This window comes from Crocodylus siamensis, chromosome 5 (assembly GCF_052110815.1).
Source record: "Crocodylus siamensis isolate JL-2025a chromosome 5, ASM5211081v1, whole genome shotgun sequence".
NCBI lineage: Eukaryota > Metazoa > Chordata > Crocodylia > Crocodylidae > Crocodylus > Crocodylus siamensis.
This window is the reverse complement of record NC_143399.1, coordinates 79,934,585-79,952,947: the sequence shown is the minus strand read 5'-3', so window position 1 is coordinate 79,952,947 and position 18,363 is coordinate 79,934,585. Positions and strand designations below refer to the sequence as shown.

The following is an 18,363-nucleotide window of genomic DNA, read 5'->3' as shown; positions in this document are numbered from 1 at the left end:
TACCACAATATAGCATTGCTGTCCCTTCACACTTCTTTTGTAAAAGTGGGGGAATTATATGCTTTGGCTATGTTCCCCAAGGTGTTGCTGTTAGGGGCTTAAGGGACTGGGGAGATAGTGACTGCCTCAGTAGTGTACAAAGTGCAGCAAAATTCTCCCCAGCTGGTCACTGCACTACTCTGGAGAATGGTAGCAGACACTGATGAAATATAACTTTCATCGGTAAAATTTTACTTGCAACTGCCTTAGAAATAACTTTAAATTGAAGAAAGGCATTTCTCACAGAGTAAAAATACTGCATAATATGTGTGTGTCTACTGTACTTTTTCTCTGGAGTAAACTGAGAATACTCTGGAGTAAATATATCATACCAATACCCTCAGATGCATGTACTATGCAATCTGTCCTTGTGATGGCACGGCTGTATCTAAGGGAAGATATCCCTTTGCCTGTGGTCAAAGGGATTGCTGTGCCCCAGAAAAATTGCTCTAACTGCCTCATAGGCAAAGTTTTCAACTGCATGCTCATTATGACAGGTTGAGGGCATCTTTTTTTTTTTTTTTTTAAGGAAGAACTTCCTGACAAAAAAGGAAGTGCTCTTTTATTCAACTTCAAATACTGCTTTCTGTGTAAGCTTATGCAAAGCTTGGTTTGGTCACTGAAATTCTCTCAAAAAATCTAGAAAAGGGGTTGGCAAAATTGCAGAAGTGGTCAGCTGAAATAACCCAGTTGAGTCTACAGTAGCTCTTCTGACCAAGCCACAGTGGATGCCACTTCTCCCTGCTGCCTAGCCACCACATAGGCAAAGCTTTTCACCACTGAAATGCTGCAGAAGCCCTGGCATCAAAAGCCAGAAAGATTCACTTCAAGGCTGGATCCAGCTCACAGGCCGAAGGTTGCAGCCCTTGATCTAGAATATTTAGGCACATTGTCTTGCTTCATGTGATGTGGCCAAGTACACTGGTTCAGTGATACAAATACCAAAAAATAATATGATGTTACAATTCTTAGACAATGGTGTTTTGTGGTTCTTTTCTTCCTCACAGGGAATGTAAAGTCTCTGTCTTGTTCTGCTAAGGCATGAACAAATAGGAAAGGCTTTGTCTTTTCTTTGCCAAACTCAACAGCTATTTCAAAGGCTGCGAAGAACCTGTAGTATTCCCTCCAATCCATAAGAAAACTTGAATGTCTGTATTTGTGTGTTTCACAACAATATGAAAAGAATGAGTGTTTCTTTGTCTTCAGCCCTGATCAGTATCTGGTATTTCTGACACGCTGCATCTCCCACATACAGCACAATGTAATGCACATATTTGCTACTTCAAATGAACAGTATATGGCAATTCTGGTGTTGTCTCTTGATAAGACTAGCAAAATGTCATCAACATTGGCATGTAATTCTTTGCTACCACCTTTTAGTGAACTGATTATTATCCAGCGCTCTGGAAAGGTCTGCCTTGTTTCAGACAGCACATAAGCAACTTTTCCAGTTTAGTCTTTTCCAGTTTGAGTCTTGATGAATGCAGGCAGCAATAAAGCTTTCTAAAACTATAAAGATGACAACCCTTGTTTGATCTAGACTAGAAATTGACCAGTTTATATTAATTCAGGGAAAACTATCTCTGAAAACAATTTTCTGAAAAAAATCAAGTTCAGATTGTGAAAAAGATTTATTGTTGAGATATTTTTAAATTGTTATATGTAAAATTACATAAGTCTCAAACATAAGTGTTGACTGGGAGGTACCAAAATGAAATTTTTAAGATTGTTCCAGGATAAAAATTAAGCCAGTAACTTTCATGTTCTTACTGAAAAATGAATGTGTTCATTTATTAAACTATGAGTTTAATGAAAATTACTACTAAATATACTATGCTTCTTTCAGTTTGATACTTAACAAAACAAATACACAATTAAGATGAGACCCACAAAAGGAATTAGGTGCATAAAGTGGCAATTAGGCAGTGCTGTACAGTCCTGCCAAGATAGTGGCAAGGGTGTGTGCAGAAGCAGACCTCTAGGCTTCTGGTCTTCTTTATAGGGGTGCACTGATAAGAGATTTTTTGGGCCAGTACAGATGGATGATTCTTAATGAGCCATATCAGCCAATACCAATCTGACTGCCAATATCTGGCCTGGCAGGTGGAGAGCAACATCTGGCTGGTAAGCCTGGTGTTGGGGAAGGGGCAAGGGGGGAGGGAAGGAGCATGGCGGGGGGGGAGGCAGATTAAGGTCCCCATGGTGAAGGAGGGAATGGGGATAGGGCAGGCACAGCCCAGACAGGGTGGGGCCCAGGATGCAGCCACAGCTTGTCCAGGGGGTTTGAGGGGGGGGGGGGCAGCTCCTGCAACTATGCACATCCTGGGAAGGCATGTGCCCTGGGATTTGTGTGCAGGGTGAGGCCAGGTTGATGCTGCAGGCTGTGGGTGGCCATGCTCCTCTTGGCAGGGGGGAGGGGGGTTGGGCCAGGGTGCACTTGGGGTGGGCAGTGGTGGCAGTGCTGGGAGCGGCGGCTACGGTGAATTTTGGGGTGGCTGTAGAACCCGACTATAGCTACCCTCCCAGCACTACTGTTGCCTACGCCAAACATAGCCCCAGCTTAACTCCCTCACCAAGAAGAGCTTGGCGCAGCCCTGGGCCCCAACCCACAGTGGCAACTCATCTTCACCCTGCACACAGATCCAGGGGTACACCCCCCCATGCCCTCCTGGGGTGCAAACAGTGGTGGGAGACCCCCATGCCCCACAGATGAGCCTTTTCCAGCTCCGTCCAGTGCTGTGCTCTGATCCATCCCGGCTGGGCAGCCCTAGCCCCAGCCCCCTTGACAATTTTTTCAAAGATTTTTCCCAGGACCGAGGTCAGACTGACCAGTCTGTAGTTTGCAAGGTCATCACACTTCCCTTACAGATGGGTGCCATGTTAGCCCTCTTCCAGTTGTTCAGGACAACTCCTGAATTCCACAACTCTTCAAACAGCTTCACCAGGGGCCCTGCTATGTGCTCAGCCAGTTCTTTCAGGACTCTCGGATGCAGGTCATCTGGCCAAGCAGACTTGAATGCATCCAAATGTTCTAAGAGTACCCTCACCTATTCAGGACTGATTTCATGTGGAATGTTGTCTTCCCCATCTTTCTTGGGCCTCTAGACAAGTGAACATCTACTGTCTGATTTCAGGAATTTCACATCACCGATGTGAAGTAAGTATTTAGGACCTCTGCCTTTTCACAAGGATCAACTGTGGGCTGCTCCCCTGTATTAAGTAAGACACTGGAGCTTGATTTTTTCTTGCTCCCTATGTAGCTATAGAAGGACTTTTTGTTGTCCTTTATTTCAGTTGCCAGCATGCTCTCCATACCTGCCTTGGCTTTCCATGTCTCATACCTGCAGACCCTCGCCGTAAGTTTGTACTCCTCTCTGGATGCTGAACTATTTCTCCACCACTTATATGCTTTTTTTTTTTTTTCCTCAGAAATTTCCTAATATGAGCCAAGCTGGTCTCTTTGCCCCTCTCTCGCTTTTTGACTGTGTGGGGATGGCCTCTTTTTGAGCATGAGACCTGCCCTCTTAAGGAAGCAACACCAATCCTGAACTTCCGAATCATCCAGTCGCTGGTTGTGGATGGCCTTTCTGAGTAGTCTCCTGAGTTTAACAAAATCTGGAGTTCTGAAGTCTATGACTTCTGTTCTACTGACTGAATTCCCAGCTTTTCGGTGGATGGTAAACCTAATCAGGGCATGATCACCATTGCCCAGAGGACTGCCAATCTTCAAGTCGCCTACCATGTCCTCCCCTTTGGCCAGCACTAAGTCCAGTGGTCATCAATAGCTGCCAGGAAGTTGGTTGACCTGCTAGAGCTGGTTGAATGGTCTTCCCAACAGATATCAGGGTGGTTGAAGTCACCCATGACAAGTAGGTCTTTAGTGCTGGCTGCCTCAGTCAGTTCCCTGTAGAATACTTGATCACTTTCCTCTTCTTTGTAGGGAGGTCTATAGTAGACTCTCAACATCAGGTCCCCCTCTCCTGAGTCCCCTTGTATCTTGACCCAGAGGGCCATTATATTGATGCCAGTACAATATGGGACCGATGTATCGGTGCACCTCTACTTGTTTACTGATAAAAAAGTTTGGGCACCTAAATCCTGCCCATCTTCCACTTGAGCCCAATCAAAAACAACAAACATCTCCCCCATGTGTAAGCTCTGTGAGAAGCCCAATTTGGTAGGAATGCCACATGAGGCTCTGGGCCACCAGCTGGACAACCCTAATATGAAGGATGAGTGCAAGCACTTCTCTGCCTCTTCTGGTTGTATCCAAAAAAAGCAAGCCAGTCATCTGTATTCAAAAGGACAACTTAAGCACTAAGGCTAGGAGAAGGGTTTTAAGTTGGAAAACCAAGTTGTCTAACTCAGAGCTACAAGGAAAGACCTAAACTCTGGAGCGAAATGAGATTTTATATGCATGTTCTCTCTGGAATCTCCTATCATCTTTGTAAGTATTCCCCTACCCAACTTGATGGCCAGCATGAATCCCATTCCTAGGGACTTTTAGGCATCCAGATCTTGAAGTGATATGCACAATCCCGAGTCAAGCACTCAGGTTCTATATACAATCCTCAATGTAACTCCAAAAGCTGGGTCTGCAAAAGTCTTTTTGTGACTTTAAACTTCAATACAGTGGTACTTCAAAGGTCTTCACCTTCACTGAGGTCCAAAAACTTGGTCTGGTCCTCTGAAGTATTGAGCAAATGGAACTTCCATTGTCTCAACAGGAGCTGCAATTTAGGAATCTTAGAGACTTAAACCCAAAGCCAAGGATAAAACTTGTAAAAGAAAATTTAACAAAATTAAAATTTCTTAAGTGCAAAATATTTGCCACATTTTAAAATAATAAACTATAGGCTGTATGTTCCTTGGGAAAAAAATGGAGGATGAAATCCCAAATTCACTGAATTCAGAGATACCAAAATTTCCCCTTGTGTCTTCTCTGTGTTTAAACTGACACAGCACATTATAGATACTAATTAACAAATATGTTTTTTTGCCTCTTGTGATTTTTTTGCAGTAAGAAAACACTGACCTTTGCACACAGAGGACTTGGCTGGAGAAACTGTTACCAAACCTTCCATAAAAGAAGATTCTCCTGACTGAGAACAAGCTGAAATTTCAGCCCAAAGGGCAATTTTTTCAGAATATTAAATTCCATGGAACAGGAGTCTTCAAATAATATACTCCTTAATCATATCAACTACTTAATTACAGTGATAGATTTTTATTGCACATTTTTGCTTAACAACATCAAGCAAAGGCAGTAGATAATAACACCTGTATAAAATGCATCCAATTTTTATTGAGTGTACTTCCATTTTAAGATCAGATCAAGGAAAGTAATACTGGGAATTAAAAACAGCAAAAGCCTGAGATTTTAAATCATTAAGACACACTCTTGTAAAGAAAACATTTACCTGCTATTAGCTTTTGGAGGGTGCTCTTATCTCCATTAACAGCAGCAGCATGAACTTGAGATGCTAATGAGGAATGATTGAATAGCCAGTTCTCTGAAACATTCATACTCTTTCCAGGTATTGTCACAGGCTGGATCTGTATCAATAACATTTTAGTAAGAATGATATAGTTTTGAAAACACGACTGATAGTTTAAAAGACTATTCAATCCAGACTCAACTAAATTATACATCAGAGCATTATTTATAAGAGTCTTGTTGCCTCAAACAAACACCACTAAAAATCTCTGTGGATCTCTGCAAATTACAGTACAAGTATTTTACAGCTGAACAAAATACATTTAAGGATTTTTATTACAAATGCTCCAATCAGCAAACAGCCATCTTTTTTCCAGCACTTAACAATTGATATGTACAATACACATAATCATATTATTCCAAGTGAAAACATTGTCAAAGGTAGTGTTTTTCAAGATCATAGCCTGGGATACAGAGAAAGACTGTGATCCATCAAGAATCATACAAAGTTAGAAACAGACTGAGAAATTTAAACCAATTCTCTAAGTCAGTGACTTGCTACTGTCATAAAGTCATGTTCCTACAACCCCTCAATAACAGGAAATAATTCAGTTACTGTCCTTCATGCATCTTCTCCAGTTTCTCTCTTAGGCTCAGCTCTTTTGGAATCTCTTCACTACTTGAGCAATTATAATCTGCTGAGGATATTGTTCCAGTGGATATTAGGGAGTGTTCCCAGAGGATGTTTTTGGAGGTGAAACCAGAAGTAACACAGTGCTGTGGCAACAAGCAGAACCTTCAGTTAGTGCTGTCCACCACACTGGTTACTACATGGGATGTTACCATGCAAAAAGGGAGGGAATCCTGATTGACAGCTAATATAGTTACTTTTCTGGGTGATACCATATTCTACAGCAGTGGCTCCCAACCTCAGGTTGCAACCCAAATTAGGGTTGTGGGGGAAGGGGGGTTCCACCCCTTGCTGTGCCCCTCCCATCTGCAGGGCACTCTCGAAGCATGGTCCACACAGCTCTCACAGCTACTGCCCCCCATGATCCCAGCCCAGCCTGGGCCCTGCTGGCACCACCAGGCACAAGTGAGTCAGTGGCAGGGGTGGGGGTTGCAACCTGGATTTAGGGTTGTTGCAAAAAAAAGGTTGGGAGCCACTGTTCTACAGGGTGTGTTCAGTTTCAAGAAAGGAAGGACAACTCTCGAACTTCCAGAATATTTGCTTGTGGTGCATGTTACACCAACCAACTCCTACTCCTGTACATTTATAGCTTTGCTGCAAAAATTTTGAACATGGACTATAGTTCTGGATTACAGTTAGTATATCTAAAGTCATAAAGTTCTTAATGCTGTGGTGGCCAATCCTCAGCATTCTAAGTACTGATGACTCAAACTCATGCTAAGCTCAGGCCTACTCACAAAAGTTAAAATACAGAATACTGATGCTAACTACACAACTCAAGAGGATGCGAGTTCACGGCTAGGCCATCTGAGAAGAAATAACGAAGTATCTTTTCCAGCTTATCTTGCTATATTCTGGATGGTTTCAGGCAGGCTCCTAGTTGTCTGGTATGTAACCGTGTGAAATGTTTATCCTTGATTAATTAGCATGGTAAATATTTCTTTTGCTATTAACTCGTGTTTATGTGCAGGAAGAGACATTCTCCATATGTGATAGATGTCTCCTGATTTAGTTTTGGTTTTGTTCTTCTCTCATGATTTACCTTGTTTTCCAAGGACATGTATGTTTTTCCTGGTGGTTAATCAGTTTCTCGATATGTTCCAAACAGGATAACCTCTTGTCACTGAAGAACGTAACTCATTCAAATCAGAAATTTCTGATAACCAATGAGTAGGTTGATTAACACAATTTTCCTGTCAGTTACTGCTTAGGACTCTCTCTTATTTTACACAACTAAAAGAATGCTTTGAAGATGCTGAACTACGGTTATAAAACGGCAGTAAAACAGCAAACAGCATGCGTGCTTCAAGAATGAGAAATCTCTCTGACAACAGTTGCTGATGCGCCCAACTTACTTGAGAAGTTAAAAAGAAACAGACTGCCTCTTTGGTAAGAAATCATCACCTTACAGTTGATTACTGGACTTTGATTTGGTGTCAATCCCTGGGCTAGTCCAGAATCCTATGTTTTTATTTGTTAACAGTACTCAGTCCAATCAATGTATGATGTCCCGTAGGCTTTTTTTTTTTTTTTTTTTGCCAAGGTACTATCAATCCTTTGTATCCTACAGACACACGGAGTAAAAGTCTTTGGAAACTTAAACTGGTGAAGTCATTGCTGTTAAAATCTATAGACTTTGATTCTTCCTTCGGCCCTTTGCAAGAAGTTTGTGGTACTTTGAGAGGGCAAGGGAACAAGAAGAGACATTCTGCTGCTATCAAACATCCAGCATTTCATCAGTGTTCCTCCTAATTTATCTCCTCTCCTGGAAGATGGTGTTTACAAACTTGTTGTGCAACGGAAATTCTAGTCTGTCAATCAGGTTAGTTAGGGCAATCCTTGCAAGTCCACCTCCCTGATTCATCATCACTCTCTGATATCCTGTTCTGTCATATCAATGAAATCTAAAACACATGACACAAATACTACACATACTTCTCTTTTTTCATTCAAGAGATTCTGATACAGTCCTGATAAACTGGTAGTCATAACAAAGAAGGAGAGGGAGAGGGCTTGAAATATGTATCTTGGCAATAGAAGCCCAGTTAAAATTCAAACACTTCAAACCTGGGAGACACACAACCAATCTTTTTAAAATGTTTTTTTTTTAAAACTGAACTTGTGTTTTTATCTTGATGTGTCCAAACAGTGTTCTTGCCAAGTACACACCTGTAGTTTGAGGTGCTCATTTAAGAACTGTGAAACTGAACACATACCAAAAGTATGCTTTAAACTGGGGCCTTTGTATGGCCACAGAAAATAAGGTAAGATGGTGCTTCTCTTTTGCCACGGAGCTTAAAAAGGTACGTTCACTGCCTGTGAAAAACTTTCAGATCAGAAGGGTGAGCCATCCCATCCAGGAAGATATGACCAGACAGCCAAGCTTTGAGGAAAGAGAATGCATGATACAACTGCAAACTGCAACACAGGACTGAGGAATCCATAACAATGCTGCAGGGATACGAGGGAAAGGAACAGAGACAGGTATTACAAGAAGCAGGACTCTGTTCACAGAGGTCTTCACAATGGTTCCAAACATGCCCCACATCAACAAAGGCCTGTCCCTCCAGCATGCTCTACCATCCTATAAATTATGTGGGATTTAAACATCTGTAGGGGTCTTGTGCAGCAGAAAATTCCAGAGGCTGTGGAAGGCAAAAAATGCTTGTTTCAACCCCTGTGCAGCCCTGAACAACCCAGGACTGATTCAAAGAGGAAGAAATAGAAAAGGGGCACCACAGGCAACATATACCACTATAATTGAGGCAGCCAGTACTATTGATTTGAGGCAGCCAGTACTATTGATTGATTTCATATTGCACTTTGGTTTAATTATTTTAGGTTTACTAGGTTTTGCACTGCAGTGCATTCACACTGCAGTTTACTCTGCAACTATTGACAGGCAGATGGTCTGCCTTTGCTGTGCTGGTATATTTCTCTATTTAACAAACTTAGTTCTCCAAATAGCATCAGTTGTTACTGTAGTATTTGCAAAGACCAACATCCACATTTATACAAAAACAATGTATTAAAATATTAGAATCACAAATCACTTAAAAGTAAAACTGATAACAGGTGAAAAACCACCAAAGATGTAAAAGTTAAGATACAAGCCTTTACTCAATGTAAATAAAGAAAATACCAGGTACAATTTTACAAGATAAGTATCATAGCTTGACCCATGCTTTATTTGAAAGTGAAACGACAAAGTAGACAAAAAATAATACCACAACTCCTCTGGTTAAATGTAATAAAAAATTCATGTATTTTTAATCAGTTACTCAACCATCTCCTGCATAGTCAAAATGTGGGCACACCTAGCATGCCTTATACACCATGAACCTGTACTAGTGCTGGTGTGTGTACTTTCTGGTTGTGCAAATTGATTCAGCAAATTGTATGTATTCATGTGAACATATTTGCCTTTACCCTCAGAAATGGTCTGCAGAAAACAGCAGGTCATAATTACATATGCAGCATTTTGTAAAACTGGAAGCAAGTGTGGCAAAGGCAGAACCACCTTAGTTTCAACCTCCCACATATATGCTCCATCCATCACAATCCTGTAACTGCTTAGGCTGTAACTGAATTTTCTTTTTGTAGGACCTATATAATCAGGGCATGTTTTCATGAGCCATTGTAGAATACAAGCAGGGTTGCTCAAAATAACTTATCAATGGGGTTTTGGTGGACAATTTAACTAGGAGGGGAGTCTATGTAAATAAATGATAGCTCCCATTATTCCCAAGTCATGCACCTTTCTCATACTTCCCATAAGATGTGGGGGGACGTGGGTACATTGGAAGGATGCAACAGGCTACAATCAGACCTCGACAGGTTACAAGGGTGGGCGGACGAAAATAGGATGGGTTTCAACACAGACAAGTGCAAGGTGATGCACCTCGGGAGGAACAACCGGCACCATACCTACAGGTTGGGGAACTCCCCTCTTCTCAGCACGGAGGCGGAAAGGGATCTGGGGGTCATCACTGACTCCAAGATGAACATGGGCCGGCAGTGTGGAGAGGCAGTCAGGAAGGCCAACCGCACCTTGGCATGCATCCACAGATGCATCTCGAGCAGGTCCAAGGAGGTGATTCTCCCCCTCTATGCGGCACTGGTCAGGCCGCCGCTGGATTGTGTCCAACTCTGGGCACCGCACTTCAAGAGGGATGTTCACAGCATGGAGAGGGTCCAGAGGAAGGCCACTCATATGATCAGGGGACAACAGGGCAGGCCCTATGAGGACAGGCTGCGGGACCTGAACCTGTCCAGCCTCCAAAAGAGAAGGCTGAGGGGGGATCTTGTGGCCTGTTATAAACTAGTCAGGGGGGATCAGCAGGCATTGGGGAAGTCACTGTTTCCCCGAGCACCGCCAGGAGTGACCAGGAATAACGGTCACAAGCTGGCAGAGGGTAGATTTAAGTTAGATATCAGGAGGCACTACTTCACAGTCAGGGCGGCTAGGGTCTGGAACCAGCTTCCAAGAGAAGTGGTGCAGGCTCCTACCCTGGAGGTGTTTAAGAGGAGATTAGATGAACATCTTGCTGGGGTCATTTGACCCCAGTATTCTTTCCTGCCATGGCAGGGGGTCGGACTAGATGATCTGCTCAGGTCCCTTCCGACCCTACAAACTATGAAACTATATCAGTGTCAATGAACCTGTCCTGTTACCTACCCCATAAAGCAAGGTTGCAGTATTCCTTCTAATTGCTTTCTTGTAAAGGCAGGCAAATCCCTCCTTACTACTATTTCAGGCACCACTTTGTGAATTGCACTGCAAACCTCTACCACCAATTATTCAAGAGTCAACTTGCCAGCACCAAGCTAGAGTTACACTGCTAGGGGCCCATAGCAATACATTTTTGTACAGACATGCTCCCTCAAATGAGTTCTCTGGGGCTGAAGTGTTAGAGCGAACTTTTCAAATTCTAAGCACATCTACTTGCTCATGAAGAAATTCCAGAGCCATGTTGTCTTGCAGACATGGGAATCTTAGTACAGTGTAATAGTTCTTTTACTTTAGAAGTACCAGCATACACATAAAAGCTGCAGCAGTCCCTTCCATGCTTCAAAAAAGGTTCCTATATCAACAAGGTGCATTTAATTTAAATCAAATTGATTTAAATCACTGGTCAGGAAGCCTTGATTTAATCACTGTTTTCTACAAAAAGTACATTCTTGTTGTTTGATATCCTCTGTTAATTTAACTTCTTGAAACTTTGCACTTTTAGAGAAAGGGAGGGGCTTGACTGTGTGTACACAAATTTGCTGAGAGACAAGAGGGCTGGTGGGTAGGTAATCAGGTCTGTTATCTCTCATCTCTATACACTGCTGTTAACAAGGATGTTGTTATCTCTGGAGACAACCATCTCCTACCTATTTCTGAAGAAGGGCGTTTGTACCCAAAAGCTTGCAAAGAACAATTTTTCCAACTATTCAGTTGGTCTAATAAAAGATACCATATCTGCCCAAAGAACGTTGGCTGCCTATTATCTCTAGAGACCCAAAACCACACTTTGAGAACTGAAACTAAGCATCACAGGGATGGTTAATGGGATCTTCTAGACTGAGCACTGAGTCCCACTGCGTAAAGTGGTTTTATTTAATCTTTACTAACCTATAGAGGAGCTTCTGGGAACCCTGTAAGATTGATTCCCTAATATAGCCTGTTGTGACCTATTTATAAAACTTTTAAAAAGGTTACATAAATATATTGTCTCATATAGTATATAATTAGAAGTTATAATCCCTATTGCATGATGACATCTTTGAGCTTTAACATATCTTAAATTAAAACTCTTTATGTGTGTTTAGTTTTTTAAAAGCGTCTTAAAAATCTGATTTTTAATTTTTTTTTTAAATGTTGATTTTTATCCACCATGCATATCCACTAAGCACCTTTTGGAAGGCCGATTCCACAGAAAACACACTTGACCAGAAATGAAAAATGGCTCATTTAAAAGACGTGACTTTGCCAATCCATATTAGTAGCCTATTGTAAGGAGTCGGCAGAACTGGACCAGCTTCATATAATGACGGATTATAGTTCACTCCTGCTCTTGGGACCATGAAACAAAGACAAGCTGTCCCATAATACACCAGCAGACAATATTTAGAAATGCTCCACTCTGCACAAAGCTGGGAAACCAAACTTCATATCCTCATATCACATATGATATGGACCAACCTGTGGACAAGGGTTCAAAGACAGAATATAGATAATCCCAGGCAGACTTTCATGGGGATAAACCAGAGCATGAGCATACACTGCTACCAGCACACTCTTAAGGCACACATACCAATTACTCCTAATGTATCTAAAACTCCAGGAAAAATAGTCATCGTCATGTGTCCCCCCGCCTCAAGGTTCTATTGTTGGCACACTAAAAAAGTTCTTCCACTAATGAGGAATAACATCAACTGGCATTGAAATTCCTGTTGACATTTTTCCTTAAAAGTTTGTTCTTTTTGTTAAGATTCTTCAAGGAACAAGATTTTTTTCCCCCCAGGTATCCTCTGCCTCCTTACTTAGCTCTAGGGAATTCTTATATCTTCTTTATAGTGCAAGAATAGAGAGATACAGTATATTTTTATTCAAGTTACCACAGCCCAAAAGGTACACCTAGCAACTTGAAACAATTACAGCCTTACTCTGTTTACAAATTGACCATTTCCCCACCTCAAGAAGAGCCATAAAAATTAGTAAACTTATACATCAGGTCAACTTATACTTGGAATAATATGGCACTATTGTATGGAGCAGATAACACTGCAAAACACCCTTAAGGGCCAGGCATTAGAGGATGCCACATAAGGTCACCTGTTCCTCCTCCACACCAGGAGAACAGGTAAGCCTACATGTCACCATTATGGACTACAACGGCTGATCTTTAAGGGTGCCATACAGGACATTCTACTCCATCCAGCTGACAGCAGGGAAGCAAGCTTAGGCTGTGTGGAGAAGACCCACAACAGGTGAGTGACTGAGACAGGTAACACACTGAGTGTTCTCAGCAGTCCTTTGCCCATCCGAGTCACCTGCTCACAATCCCTGGCCCCTGCCGTGCCTCCTACCTTACCTGCAATGTCTTGGTCTTTTTAAGTTGTAAGTTTGAGAGGCTGGTTTCAGAGGTGGGGTAGCCTCTTGCTGGGTATATTGTCCCCCTCAGGGCTCATGGAGAAATGCCTCTAACTTTCCTGTTGTCTTCACCCTCTTCTTTGGCCTCCATAAACTTTGTGAAGTTCTTGGCCTCTCCAGCCTTCACTCCCTTTTTCTGTCTGGCTGCACCCCCTAACTCAGGTCCACAGTTCTGGCTACGATTCACCAATAGGTTGCCTCACCCTGCCAGGCAGCCTCTCTCTGGTGCTCCACATCTGAGTTGCAGTGATTCAGCTTTTTGTGCCCCACACTGCAGCATCTCCCTTCTTTCTCAGTGGACATTGCTTCTCATCCCACACAGATACTCTTCCCCCTTCTCCTCCTTCAAGTCTTCAGGTCAGGGCTTAAGTATCCAGGCATCCTTCCCTTCTCTCCACAGCTCACCTCAGATCACTTGTTAACTCACTTATCACCTAATTTATGGGCCATCCTGACACTATCTGCTTTCTTATAGCAACCAGACCTCACTTCCAAGCCTGGCTCTCCTCACCCTCCCTCGTTTGAACCACTCTGAACCCTACCCCTCTGTCTCTCCCTCTCCTCTTGTGTTCAGTAACAGGATATGGGTCCTGTTACATATCCCCCTTGCTCTTTTCCACTGATGAGGTGGGCAGGTGTTCAATGTAAATCTTTGTACTTTCTTAAAACAAAATCTGCATTCACATTTTTTCTCCCCAAGTGGTTCAACATCAAAGCAGTATGGCTGCAAGCTTAAATACCAGCTTATGAGTCTGGCATTCTCTGTCTTCATCTGCTGTATCCATTGAAGTGGGGGGCACGGTCCATTACCACTGTAAGACACTGCCCTAACAGGTAGTGTTTTAACATTTCTATCACCCACTTGATTGCCAGGTATTCTTCTTTGATTATGACATAAGGCTCATGAAATCACTGGTCTCTCTTTCTTTGTCACCCTCCTTTTGGGTCAACACCATGTCCACAGCCCCATCCAACAGATCGGTCTGCACTATGAATGGTTTCGAGAAGGCAGGTGCATACAGGAGAAGGCAAAGGGCTCTCTTCACCACTTAAAAAGTTTTCTCAGCTTCTGGCACTCACCTTACGTCCATGGGGGCTCTTGCTCATATGCGTTCAGTTAGTGGTGCCATGAGTTCTGAAAAGCCATTAACTTACGGTAATAATTCACTAAGCCCAAAAACGCCCTCACCTGCTTCTTGGTTCTGAACCGTTGGTAGGTGTCCAAGGCCTCAACACAGTCAACGAGGGGGAATATCTGCCCTTTCCCAACCTGGACTCCCTGGTAGCACATTTCCTGCTTCCCAGTCACACACTTCCTGGAATTGGCTACAAGTCCGACCCGAAGTCGCTGCAGCACCACTTGGAAAGTTCTGAGATGTTCTTCCCAATTGGCTGTAAAGATGATCATGTCACCTATATATGCAGCTGCATAATCCTAATACGGTCATAATATCTGATGCATTAGTTATTGAAAGGTAGTCTCAGCCCCCTTCGGCCTGAACAGCCTTCATTCAGAGCCTCCGCGGTTGGCAAAAGCAGTCTTTACCCGATCCTCTGGTCCTAATTCCAGTACTTTAGGGTACAGAGCAACCTATAAAGCTTCCCTTACCTTCCATGGTTTCAGTAGGTTTATGTGGTAGAGCTGCTTGATTTTTGTCTACCTGGTTGGCACGTCTTGTAAGTCTACTGATGTAGGATTTCACTGGGTCCTTGCCACCCTACGAACTATTTTGACTCCTGATCAGGTAGTAGGACTAAGACTCTATCCCCCACTCCAAACCGCCATTCCCAGGCCTATTTATTATATTGTGTCTCTTGCCAAGTTTGTGTTTCCTGCAACTGCACAAGCCTGCTTTCCCATTTATCCTAGCCTTTCCCTGAGCTGTAGCACATATAGTACTGGATTTCTGGCCCTGTGAAGCTACGCTTCCTACCCTCCTTTAATTAAATCCAGTACCCTCCTAGGTTGGCATCCATACAACAGTTCAAATGGACAAAAACCCACTGAGGACTGGGGAGCTTCCCTTACCGCAAACAGCAAGAGTGCTGGCCAGCATCTTTTCCCAACATTGGGGCACTTCTGTCACTTATCTCCTTATCATGCTTTTCAGAGTCTGATTAAATCATTCTACCAGCCCATCTGTTTGTGGGTGGTATATGGAGGTCCTTAGGTGTTTCACTCCCAGCATCCCACGTACCTCCTCGAATACACAGGACAAAATTAGTCCCTTAGTCTGTTAATATTTCTTGAGGCAGACCCACTCACATAAGTTAAGTTAATGCCACTCACTTCAAGAACTCCTGTGCTACCTCTGCGGCAGTTACAGCTCTTAGGGGAACTGCTATAGGATACTGTGGTGCATAATCCAATAGCACCAAAATGTACCGATATCCTGAGCTACTTTTATGCAAGGGGCATATGATGTCCATGGCTACCCTTTCAAAAGGGGGTTTAATAAAGGGGAGAGGGACCAGTAAAGCCTGGCGCAATTGGCTAGGGGCTACCCCCTGACATACAGGGCAAGATTCACAACAGTCTCCCACCTCTAGTTACAGTTCCAGCTAATAGAATCTCCCCCTGATCCAGGCCTCAGTCTTATCTCTTTCCCAAGTGATCCCCTGGAGGCAACTCCTGGGCAATCTTTAATAGGCCTCTCCAATTCTTCCATGGTGCTAAGAGATTACTACATAGATTAGAGCAATGTCAGTCTTTAGTGTTGTCTAGATATATGCATGCTGACGTTTAAGACCAAACAATGACAAGGCTGCATTTTAGTTGATATACTTTTTTGCATATATATAGTACGATTCACTGAAAGGCATCAAGACATTTTACATATGAATTAGTTACAGGTATTATCTTTAATATACAAATTCTCATACTGGATACCTCAAGAAAGGCATATTTAAGTCTCTAAATCAGTGACACAATTTGTACAGACTTAAGATAGCTATGCCCTAAGTGTTTTTCCCAAGGTCTAAGTTTATGACAGAATCAAGAATTAAATCCTGTTTTCTTAATTCTCAGCCACAGAAGAACATAATTAAAATTGAGTACTAAGAATTTAAAACTCTAGTTTTGTGACCGGCTTTGCTTTTCCTTACTTGTTTATATGTTAGAAAAGGCAAGAATGCTGATTTTGCTGAATTCACCCTAGGTGGTCTTAGGGAAGCCTAAGCTCTGACACCTGCTTGGAAGAGTAGTAGTGCTGGATTCAGGGAGATTTCCCTTTCCCATGTTCATTCTCCAAAAATATTTAGTTGTTAAGTTAATAAGCAGGTGTTCATAAAATACAAATATGAATTTCAAACAGACTGATTAAAAATCTTCGTACCACTCAGTTGATCAGCTTTCATGTTATTGGTTCCAAGGTCACCATTTCATTAGTCCTCCAGTCAGAGATCTAGACTAGTCAAGACCTGCATTTCTAAATGTTAAAAATAAGCTTTAAAAAAAAATTGTATCACCACCACATGTTTCTTCTTCCACATCTCTCCTCAGATTATTTTTGGAGCACAAAACACTTCTGGCTCCAGATAACAGCTCCCTGCAGAGGTGGTACAATTGCCTACCCTGGAAATCTCAAGAGGAGACGAGACAGTCATCTTGCTGGGGTTCCCTGACCCTTGTGATCTTTCCTGCTTGGTGCAGAGGGCTGGGCCCGATGATCTTCCAAGATCCCTTCCAGCCTTACAATCTATGAAAATTCCTTCTTCTAGTTCCTTTTAAATTAATTTGTAGGAGGGATGGGGGATAGATGACCAGCTCTCCTAGTACACTGAATGCATAAGTACCTTCACAGCAGAAACAGTATGAATGCATAGATAAATGTAATGCAAAATTTATAGGTTTACGCAAATGCACACATTAAAAAGGTAACTAAATTGCTGCATTCATCTAAATATATACACATGGTTTGGCAGGATCCAAGCTTAAAAATGTAACTTTTACCCATTGTCTGTGGTAAACTTGATACCATAAGTGACCTTGTAGCTGCAACAGCCCCAAAATTATGTAAGAGGCAAGGATTTCTTTAGATGATATCTTACTGCACCACTGCATAGTCAGGTCCAGTCTATGGCCCCACTAAGCCCTGGGACCTCCTGGTCAACCTCCTCATGGCTCTGGTCCAGCTGACCAACTATAAGACCAGGAAGGAGGGTCTGGCTGGAGGGGGAACCTAGGCAAGTGTAGAACTGTCTTCCTGTCACTCCTCCCAGGCTTCCTTGACTCATTCAGGGTACTTGCTGGCCAGTGCGCTCTAGTCTTTGTTCCTTTCCAGATCCCTTGTTATTAACCTGTGACCTCAATCCCATTTCTGTTTTCTTTTTTGCTATGCCAAGAAGCTTATAGTCTTTCATGATGGGCCAAAGCCCACAACCTCATCGCACATCAAATAGGCCTGTGCAGTCAGTATGGCTAGACAACATTTCATATGCAAAGCAGTCTTCTTTTACTGCCCAAACCTGATGAAGAGCGCTTTGCATTCAAAAGCTTGTCTAAATATATACCAGCTGTGCTATTTAAGAGAAGCTGCCACCCTAAGATCCCTTTTCCTTTCGTGGGTTAAATTTCCCAATTTTTTCCCCATAGGAATTCATTGGTTTAGAAGGGATCCGCATGAGGCCCTGGGAAGGTTTGGAGGCAAAGAAAAGCAAACAAGCCGACAGCGCAAACCCAAGGCGCTCGGACTCCCGCAGCAGTCTCGTCCGCAGCGCGCGCGGCTCCACGCCAGGTCCTTCGGGTTTGCAAGCGCCTACACACCCGGCTCCGTATTGCCCGCCTGTCGCCCACAGCCGGGGCCCAGCGAGCTATCGTATTGCCCGCCTGCCGCCCGCACGTGCCAGCTCGTGGGCCCGGCGCGAGCCCCGGGCAGGGGCCCCTTCCCCGCGCTCCACAAGGCAGCCACGACAGCCGCCAGTAGAGCGGGCCCCCAAGCGCGGGGCCTCCCCTCCCAGGCAGTGAGGCGGCGACGCCTCACAGTCCTCCTACATTCGTCCGCCCGCTGCCCTGGGCTCGGCGCCCCCAGCTCGCTCCGCGGACCCGCTACTCAC

The 18,363-nt window shown here is 43.3% G+C and overlaps 1 protein-coding gene across 4 annotated transcripts in view; it reads right to left on the bottom strand.

The window, feature by feature from the left end:
- The window catches only part of INVS (inversin), a 226,767-nt gene that overhangs the window by 208,275 nt on the left and 129 nt on the right, over positions 1 to 18,363 (bottom strand). For 2 of the 4 annotated variants that reach the window (XM_090049445.1, XM_090049446.1), the window contains exon 1: positions 5,460 to 18,346. The exons of 1 other annotated variant lie outside the window; for it this stretch is intronic. In XM_090049445.1, the coding sequence (XP_089905571.1) occupies positions 5,460 to 5,691 (232 nt within the window). In that variant the 5' untranslated portion in view covers positions 5,692 to 18,346. Of the gene's footprint in view, positions 1 to 5,459; positions 18,347 to 18,363 lie in introns of those variants that run through there. One more of the 4 variants, XM_090049448.1, reaches the window with a different exon arrangement.